Source organism: Haliotis rubra, unplaced genomic scaffold (genome assembly GCF_003918875.1).
Source record: "Haliotis rubra isolate DU_JTF1 unplaced genomic scaffold, ASM391887v1 Scf1480, whole genome shotgun sequence".
Taxonomy (NCBI): Eukaryota; Metazoa; Mollusca; class Gastropoda; order Lepetellida; family Haliotidae; genus Haliotis; species Haliotis rubra.
In genome coordinates this window covers 50061-60433 of record NW_025765426.1, presented here as the reverse complement: position 1 = coordinate 60433, position 10373 = coordinate 50061, and the positions used below count along the sequence as shown (strand labels likewise).

The 10373-nt window shown below is 40.4% G+C and overlaps 1 protein-coding gene across 1 annotated transcript; it reads right to left on the bottom strand.

Annotated features, from left to right (window-relative positions):
* Positions 1 to 1526: 1526 nt before the first annotated feature.
* LOC124269853 (iduronate 2-sulfatase-like) lies at positions 1527 to 2690 on the bottom strand. Its single transcript, XM_046704901.1, has one exon. The coding sequence runs from the start codon at positions 2688 to 2690 to the stop codon at positions 1527 to 1529; it is 1164 nt and encodes a 387-aa protein (XP_046560857.1).
* Between the last annotated feature and the right edge of the window lie 7683 nt (positions 2691 to 10373).

Below are 10373 nucleotides of genomic sequence, written 5' to 3'. Positions count from 1 at the left end.
AGGAATGTACCCATAAGGGGACTCGAACCGGGGCTTCAGTGAGTTGAACGGACGCTTAAACCACTAGTCTACCCTATCGCCCCGATACAGTTAGTGAGTTGTAATGATATACTTGGCGAGTGTAATAATTTACTCATTGAGTTTTAATATAACTGTTAAACTCACTAAGCTGTGATGGTATCCTTAGATACTTCGTGAACTGTGCCGCCTCCGTGGTGTTGTGGATAGAGCGTCCGCCCGGAGAGCGGAAGGTTGCGGGTTCGATCCCCGGCTGCGGCATACAAAAAGACCTTAAAATATGGTACTTGTTGCTCCCTGCCTGGCACTTGGCAATAATGGGTACAACAAAAAGTGGTCGGCTCGGAGTCAGTATAATGTGTTTGAGTGGGGTTTGAGCTTAGCTGCGGCATGATATCTCAGTGGGCTAGCACTATAAAACCGGCATATGTCTGGACTAGTAGAAGCAGCCACACATACACACGCATGCACGTCGTCATATCAGCGAAATATTCTCAAGTACAACGTTAAACCCCATTTCACATCACCTCAGATCCTTCGTAAACTGTCATGGTAACTTGAGTGATCTGTGATAAAACAGGTTAAGAGTGAGTTGTGATGATACACTTAGTGAGTGAGCTCTGATTTTAATCATTCTTGTTAAACTCAGTGGGTGAACTGAACCTGTCCGCAGTAAGCAGTGAATCTTGGCACTGAAATTTACGTATGCCTTTTACTTTAATGTTGGAAATAATTTCTTATAATACGAAATTTAGTTTTTCGAAACTTTACGTTATTTTCCAGGTCCCAAAAGTTTCAATACATCGAGCCACGATTCTACTAAATTTGAATGTGCACAATGCAAAATGTTTGCATTACATTGAACGTTTGATCATTAGTCAGATGGAAACATGCATTCTAACTGATTGAAATTAAACCCCACTGTTTCCTTCTATCGTGCCCACACATACCAGCTTACGTGAACACCACATGTAACAACAAAGGGCACAATACAAGTAACGAATCAAACGAGTCCAACACTGAACACGTTTCCTTGTAAACCAGTGAAGATCCGGGGTAGAATTGGTCTTGAGAAACCCACGCTTGTCGTAAGAGGCGACTAACGGGAACCGATGGTCAGGCTCGCTGACTTGGTTGACTCGTGTCATCGTATCCCACTTGGGTAGGATGATGCTCATACTGTGGATCACTGGATTGTCTGGTCCAGACTGGATTATTTACAGACCCAAACCACATAGCTGGAATATTGCTGAGTGCGGCTCTTAACAATCAACCCCAAAACACCTATGAATGTAACTAAACCAACGGATTTAGGTCATCACTCCATTAACCTATCTGTTCATCTCCCAAAACGTTTTGACCGTGATGTTGTCTCTGTTATATGTACATCAAGATCCATTCACACCTAAGTCTTAATGGGAAAACAATGATCAAAAGACATCTTAGCAAAGTGAACATTTATATTTCGAGAAGTTTTTTAACAGCGCAAGTTACAGGCCGTGTTGACCTCAGACGCGTCTATTAGGAAGAGCTCCACGCCAGCCCAGCCTCAGGTTCCTTGACAATTCGACCCTGACGTCTTTGTAGGATGGGTCATCTGCTCGGTTATAGTTCTCCTCTGGGTCTTTCATGTGATCATAGAGTTCAGCTCCCTGCAGCTCGTCCCACATCGGTTTATACAGAGGCATGGCCTTGAAGTTGATCCACTCTGTGTATCGATACTCTTCAGTTCTCATGCTGAATCCCACAACTGCGTCACCGTCGATTACATTGCTTTTCTTGGCATACTCTGAGAATGCTGCAGTTTTCCAATCGTCCGTTGTAGGTTTCGTCATAAGTGGCACCATACTTGTACCCTCTGTACACAGACTGACATTTTGAGAGTTTGGTGGACACATGTCGAGTTTTGGAAGTCCTGCAGCTTCAACGAGTGTAGGATACAGATCAACGAATTCGGTAAGTTTCTCAGTGACAACACCATGATCAGTAACTCCAGGAACATGAATCATCATAGGTGCGTGGGTAGCATCTTCAAAATTAGTTTCCTTTTGCCATTCAGAATGTTCCCCCAACTGCCATCCATGGTCACCCCAGAAGGATATTATGGTATTATTAGTCAGGCCCTGGTTATCCAGCTCTGCAATGACCCTTCCAAGTTCATAATCTATGTAGCTTATGCAGCTGTAATAGGCTTGTCGCATCTCAAGAGTGATTTGGTCGGGAAATGTAAAGTTAATATGGCCAGTGTGTGTCAAGTTGTAGGGCTGCATATCTTTATACCTAGTCAGATTAACGAAATTGTGCCAAGCAATTTCTGGCATTCCTACAGGAGCATAGTAATTTGGTGGCAGCCTCAGACTTCCCAGAGGGTAGTACTCCTTAAAGCGGGCAGGGAAGTTCCAGGTTACATGGGGTTTACGGAATCCCACAGCAAGAAAGAACGGTTGCTCACCTGATTTAGCTTTAGGGGCCACCTCCTTAAGTGCCTGGATGGCATACTCGGCCAGAAGTTGATCTTGAAGTGGTCGTGCTTTAGCTCTTTCCTCTGAGACTGCTTCTATAAGGACGTTGTCAACTTTGATGTAATCATCAGGAGCATGGGTGTAGGGATCTGTCCATGAAACAGGATCGTCACCTCCGGACTTTATTCCTGGATGAAATACTTTCCCCATTCAAATGGTCCTATAACCATTTTGTTTAAAATACTGGAGCAGTGTTGTAAAATTACCTCCATACTGACGGAAGTACAGTGCGTTGCACCAGATGTGGCTTGTTTCAGGGCGTCTGCTGGTGAGGACGGCCGTCCTGCTCGGATTGCATAAAGCCACTGAGAGGTAGGCTCGCTTGAGGAGGAGGGATCTGGCAGCAAGCGCATCGAAATTCGGGGTGTGCATCTTTGGATGAACAGGAGATGGAAAATCTGGTCCTTCGTAGGCACCAATGTTTGGTCTCATATCATCCGAAACCAGAAACAAAACATTCTTCCTACCATGGACTATTCCAAGACAGAGCAAGTGAAAAGCCAATATTTTCATCATGCTTCTTGATGATTTCGTCAAGTACATACACAACAGCTAAAATCTTCACTGGGCCGTGCATGTAGCTGCTTGAAATGTATATGTGCTAATTTATATCTAACTAGAACTGGGTGTGCTTGTTTATCTTTCTAAGGCAACGACATACCAACCTTCTCTTATCTGTTGTGTGCTAGTTAAGCATGGACACCTGCAGGTTTCCAAATAATTTAGATCGCATCATGCATCTCAACTTAAATACTTTGCGATAGCATTTAAAGTAAGTTTTTAATGGCAAGTGTTGAGATCATTCTACCAAGTATGTTGCACACAGACATGGTGGCATATGTTCACCGTAAGAGCTGACTAAATGTCACTTGGTTGTTTGATGTTGTTTGGTAGTTTTGGTTTGGGCGAGCTGGCTAAGGCGCCAGACTAATGATCCAGCGAGGTTGAGGTGTCGGGATCGAGCCCACCTGTGACCAGGTGTAAAAACCTTGGTGTCAGCTTTGTGTGCAGACTCTTTCAGTGTTGTTCCAACCCCTAGTGTATAGTACACAACCCTGTGCACTTAAAAGTACCCATGAATCCGTTGGTATTTGACCAAATGGTGGCCACATGAATACGTGCAAACACCTAGTTTCTGGTACAGCAACGTGCAGTGAACATGGACAAAGTACTGTGACTGTGTGTCCCAGTCCACCAAGCTGTGAATGGGTACCTCGTTAGAACGAGAAAGCCACAATAACTCGGTGCGCCTAGTGGCTGCAAGAGTTGTATACTCCCCAGGGAGTTGAGATTGATAATGCGATGTGCCGTTGAGATTGGTCGAGGAAAAAAATACCAGCGCCTTGAGCGTGCACTAGTGCGTGGATATGTGCGCCATATAAATAACCTATAATAATAATAATGATGTCGGTTGCCTGGATGAAGTCGGCTGGTCTTAAATGTGAAACTGAGGGCTTCCTTTTTGCTGCTCAGGACCAGTTACTTCCCACTCGCAATCGCCTAAATGTGATTCTTAAAGAAAATATCAATATGAAATGTCGACTTTGCAATGAACTCACAGAGACTGTCCAACACCTTGTCAGTGGATGCCCTTCCTTGGCACAGACAGCATTTCTTAAACGACATGATGGCATGGCTCGTTGCTTTTACTACCGTCTCCGACATGCCTGTGGCTTTGACTCCGAGGTCCATCCATGGTACGACCCTGAACATGTCCAGGGCGTCATTGAAAATGATGCTTTCAAACTTCTGTGGAATAGGCCCATATACAGCCTCAGAAGAATTCCTGCCAACAAACCTGATCTTGTCCTTTTTGATAAAGCCAATGAATTTATTTATATCATTGAATTTTCTGTCCCTTTTGACACCAATGTGATTGGCAAGATTCAGGAAAAGCATGATAAATATGCGGACCTCGCCTTTGAAGTGTCTCGCTTGCATCCCAAGTACACTGTCGCCAGGCTCCCCATTGTTCTCGGTACCCTTGGTTTGGTACCTCCTGATCTCTTGGCGCAGATCAGGAGAGTGCCCGGGTTCTCCACCGGGAGTACAGCCCTTCTGACACTCTGGGTAATGCAGAAGGCTGCAGTGTTGGGGAGCCTTCATATTCTCCGGAACGTTCTTGGTGGGTTCGACTAGGCAGCGTTTCCTGGGAGAAGTCCCATTCGCTGTCTGGGCTGCGTGTAGAGGGGGCAAGGGCCCTGAGCTGACGATGAGCCTTACCAGCCTGACTGTGCCAGGATCACCCGAACCCTCTCTGCTGCATACAATCTTTAATCTGTAAAACATAATAATAATACTATTCTTCTGGGTAAATCAGTCTGACCAAATTTTCAATATGACCGTTATTAAACGATACTGTATCATCAAGACAAATCTGATCAGAAAGTGACTGGTGCCAATGGGCATATCATCCATTCAGAATTTGGTTTCTTGTGGCGTATGTTGCTTGTATTAACTGACATAAGTAGCATGTTGTACTGCATGTTGTTATTTCTGATCATGCTTTTTCGTCGCAGTCATTTTGCTCTCCCACTTACTCTTTCAGTTCAATCATTTTTTTCAATTTTCCCCCCACTCTACAACATATGTAATACAGTAATATGCATATACTCACTCATATACACACATATACATATACATATACATAAATATGTATATACATATATAGATGGATAGATGTACAATTCTTTCCCTTCAACTGAGTTCCGGCAATCTATGTTCCGTGCACATAGCTAAAGACAGTCGTAAGTATGAGAGTGAACATAATTTTAGTCCCAGTTGAACGGTATAGTTACAGACAGGTATTCCAAGTTCATTTAATCGTGCACAAAGATAAAGCATTCATATATAAAGATGTACATGTGTTTCCTTTCACTTGGAAGGTATGTTTACAGGAAGACGGTTTAAGTTCTGTGAGTCATGCACATAAATAATACAATCATAAATATGAAGATGTACATGTATTTCCTTTCACTGGGAAGGTATGGGTTACAGATAGACGTTAGACGTTCTGCCAGTCGTGCACATAGATAGTACAGTCATAGTATAAAGATGTACTTTGTTTCCTTTCACTTGTAAGGTATGGGTTGCAGATAGATATTTTAAAGGTCACATGCAACGTAAAACACAACTTTGCAGATACTTTTACCTTTGTATGGACTTACCGAAACAAATCATCATAAATGCAAATTCAACGTATAAAGTTGAAAAATAAAACGCGCGAAATCAGAGTTCAAACGATTCACTAATTTTCCCCCAGCGCTTCGGGGAAAAAGTGGTTTCAACAGCTGGGCTGCGCTCATAGCACATGCGCACTGAAATAGGTTCGCGCAGCTTGGAAGCGGGTTGTCTGGTGAATACTCGGTGAAGGCTTTGGTGTGAGCTATTTTTCTAATGTTTTGTTGATATTTCAAAGGCGCGAGCTTTTTATGTGTTATGACAGTAGATTACCGATTTAACTGTTTATATAATTTCATTTGTCTATTTCACCACACGTTCTTTTTACCGAGTCACTTTCTCAGTTCGATACTTGGCACCTATGTGTCTGCCTGCCTGTCTGCTAATGACAATATTCAATACACAACTTCGATCACTGACCACATGCAATTTGAACTTAACACCTATCAGGCAATACACCATAAACAAAACTTCGGTCTCTGTCACATTATGTAATTACACAGACAGGCAGGTGTGATACTTGTACACATGACATGTTATGATGTTTGTTGATTAAAAAATGTTATACACAAAAAATGAGCATGTATTTACAAACCCAACATCTCTATATATACACACACAATGAGCCGTGGGGGCATACGCAAATGAACCAGCCGTTACACTAGAGTGCACACCCACCCGCTCTGACTGGGTTCGGTATCCCGGCTGCTTCGTTTCTTGGGAAGTAAACCCAAATACGCAATATTGCACTTTTGATTTGCGATTGTAAGCTTATAATTTTGTTTATATGTTTTTTCATAATCAGCAATGTATATTATATGTCATGAATAAGTATAACTGCCAATATCTGGCAGAAGAACGTCTCCCACTGATCCACAGTAAATATTATAGGGATGTTTTATGTGCCTGGTGGCAATTTATATCGCGGAATAAAACTGACTATGACGTAAATGATATACTTGCCGAAAATCTCTGGAATAACAAAAATATATGTGTAGGATGTAAACCAATTTCTACAAACAATGGTATGATAAAGGAGTTCGGTGTATCAACGATTTACTTGAGTTAAATGATAATATATACTACTTTGAAAGCTTTGTAAAACATTATAAATTAAAAAATGATTTTCTAACATTTACTGGCCTCATTAGATCAGTAAAGTCATATTTGGAAACACGTAACATAGATTTTAAGACTTCATAAAAAATACCATACCCAACTTTACCAGCAAATATAAAACAGCTCTTCAAGGATTCAAAGGGGACAAAACGGTTTTGCAGAACATTATTGTCAGATGCCACTACAAATAATTTACATTGCCAAAAATGGGAGCAAAGTATCTTAAACAACGAAGTCCTATCTGACGACTGGAAAAAATATAACAAAATGCCATTTATAAAACAAATGCATGACAGTTTCAGGTTCCCTTCCATAAAAAGTACATAGAAAGGAATCCTTACGTCCAATCTTGGATAAGTATACGCTTGTTGATGTTATTCCATACATTATTTTGTAATGCAACCATATTAGATCGCTGCTGTTTGTACATCTGTGTGCCATTAGATAAATATGTTCCAAAATTTTTGAATTATATTGTTTCTGAAATATTCTTTCCAAGACATAATCTATAAACTTTAGTTTCATTAGCATATGTGCCAGTTTCAACTCGAAGGCGGTGTGAAAAATATCTAAACATCAGTGTGTAGCTGGTGTTAGAAATTTTATGTCGGTGTTTGTATACAGACTTAAAGTATCTTATGAGCAAGATTGGCATGCAGCCCTCGATAGCAGCACTAAATATTCAACCTATATTTCGTTCAAATCATAATTTGGCTTAGAACTGTATATTAAAGAACTTACTATTTCAAAATTCACGGCTGTGTTTGCTCAATTTAGATGTTTTTCACACCGGCTTCGATTTGAAACTGGCACATATGCCAATAAAACTAAAGTTGATAGATTATGTCTTGTATGCAAAGAACGATATATTGAAGACGAATACAAGTTTTGTGATCCTTAGCAAAGTGTGAGTAGTATATGTGGTATACTAGGATTGCTTAACACGGCGATCTGTTAATTTCGCGCAATGTATATGAGTTAGGAAACAATGAAGACTCTTATACAGCTTCGACATACAAGGACATAAGGAAGCAGGATAGTGTCAGGAGTATTCTTGGAACAAAATCTAAGCCGCATTACTTCATTAGGTAGAAGTCGAACCAACTTCAAACAGAAAGTCCAACCAGATTTGGGCATCGTTGCTCAGGGTGGTATTGCATTTTCAGAAAGAGTTATTAATCTGAAACTGCATTCAAAGGTGGCAAGTGTGCCTTGTATGCCAATTTTGATAACCATTTTTAGTATCTTTCAAGGACTCTCTGCAGTTCCGGCACCCGTTAAGAGCCACCTTCTCGTGGTGGGTGCTTGGTAACGCTAAGAGCTCTTCGACCCCCCGTTGTGGACCCGGGGGTATATTTGGTCCACCAACCCGTTTACCGTCGGTTGCGCCCCTGTGTCGGTGGAGGACGGGATTCTGTTGGTTGAGGGCACTGGTTCCAGGAACAGTGTTTGCCCAACACACCACTTCGGCCCTGACTTCACCTAGACGGGTGGTTGAATAGGCCCCGTTCAACCAATCGACTAGTCATGCCAAGCCCTGTGTATGTATATTGTGATGCACAAATTTCTGAAACTGTTTAAACTTTATCATATGTCTTGGCTGCATGATTATATGTTTGAATTCCAAATGAGTCACTTCAATTTTGTAATTTGCCTAGAGTCTTATGCGCAGAAGGTGGTGGCTCATGGGCCAATCTGGTGGAAGAATAATTATTTAAGTTTTTCTGCTGGAGTATATCAGCCGAGTATGCTTGGTGCTGCAAGTTGGAGACCAACTTGTTTTTAGCATTGTCTTCATGATACTCCGTGGTGGGTGGGGAGCTCGGATGATGAATCTTTAAAACAGTAACCATGGCTTACGAAACTCCCCGTGCTCTTGATACTGATCCTGATGATTATGACCATAGACAGCCCAAATCAATTGACTACTGGCCACGTTTCTTAGTGATGGAGACTCAAGATAACTCAAGATTGAACTTGAATCCTTTTGCGGTACAAAAAGGCATACGAGGCATTCTTTTACTAGTGTTGATAACCCAGAGATCGTTCAAATTTACATTTAAAACTATGCCCAAGACCTCAAAGTTACCAGAAGCCCAATCCAAAATATATTCACTACAAATAATATATTTACTATAGCCCCTAACCATATTGCTTTGGTTTTATCAACATTAATTTTCAATCCTTAAGTTTGTAACTAAGAGAGAGAGTATCCATAGCTGCCTTTAGACTAGCCTCTGTGCCATCCAAGAAAAGCTGAGTGCCATCCGCATATTGGCCTAATTTATATTCCTTACGGTTTAGTAGAATACCCTTGATATCAGTATTCCCACTGATCATAATGCCTAAAATTTCGGCGACAAAAGGAAAAAGATACGGTGAAATTGGGTCCCCTTGACGACAACTTCTCGAATTAGGAAAAAAATCTGATAAATGGCCGTTTTGAATGACACATGAAGTGGCATTACTTGTTAAGAGAGAGATCCATCTGAGCATATAATTGCCAAATCCAAACCTTTTCATGGCAGAGTAAATAAATGGTTTTGAAACAGTATCAAAGGCCTTTTCAAAGTCAATTAATAGCAGGAACCCTTTAATATTTTGATTTCGAGTTTCTAAAATGATGTCATAAAGGAGTCTGATGTTTTCGCTAATACATCTCCCAGGAATACAACCAGTCTGATTGTCCTGTATTAAGTTGTCAAGAGTACCTTTTAGTCTATTAGTGATACAAGCACTAATCAGTTTGTACACGAAATTTAGCAAAGAAATAGGGCGCCAGTTGTTTAGCAGTTTTTTGTCTCTTCCTTGCTTAGGTATACAAGTTATTACTCCCCTGTTCATAGTTAAAGTTAAATATAATTATTTTTGAATGTTTCACTTATATAGCGGAATATCCATTTTCCCAAATCACACCAAAAGAATTTGAAAAATTCTATTGAATATCCGTCAATACCAGGACTTTTATCGTTTTTCATAGACTACAAGGCGTTTAGTATTTCATTTATATTAATTGGTTTTTCTAATTTGTCTGTCAAAGTATTTGGAAGACGTGGGACATCAAGTTTGGATAGTATTACATTATGGTCTATCTTATTATCTTTTTCAGCGTATAAATCTTGATAAAATTGTTTTTACCTACACAGGATGTCCTTTTCATCAGTAATTAACTTGCGATCGTCCGATACCAGACAATTAATTGATTTACAAGTAAAATTTCTGTTTTCAAGATTATAAAAATATTTTGACGGTTTTTCACCTTCTCCCTGTCAAAAGATTCTATTTCTGATCTGAATACCTTTGATCTCATCCTCTTTAATTTGTTCAAGTTCTAACTTATATGTTGATAAATCGGACAAGAGAGACTCATCTATATTTTGAAAGTTACTACGACTTGTGTCTTCAATATCAATTATTTAGCTTCCAGATCTTTAGTTTTTTTGTTTTGTTTTTGTTTCTTAATGTAGGCACCGTAGGATATTGACTTACCTCTAATGTTCATCAGAAAGGTTTCCAGAAAAAGACTGTCATCAA

Coding starts and splice junctions, on each gene's coding strand:
- LOC124269853 (XM_046704901.1), bottom strand. CDS start 2,690: ATGGGGAAAGTATTTCATCCAGGAATAAAGTCCGGAGGTGACGATCCT.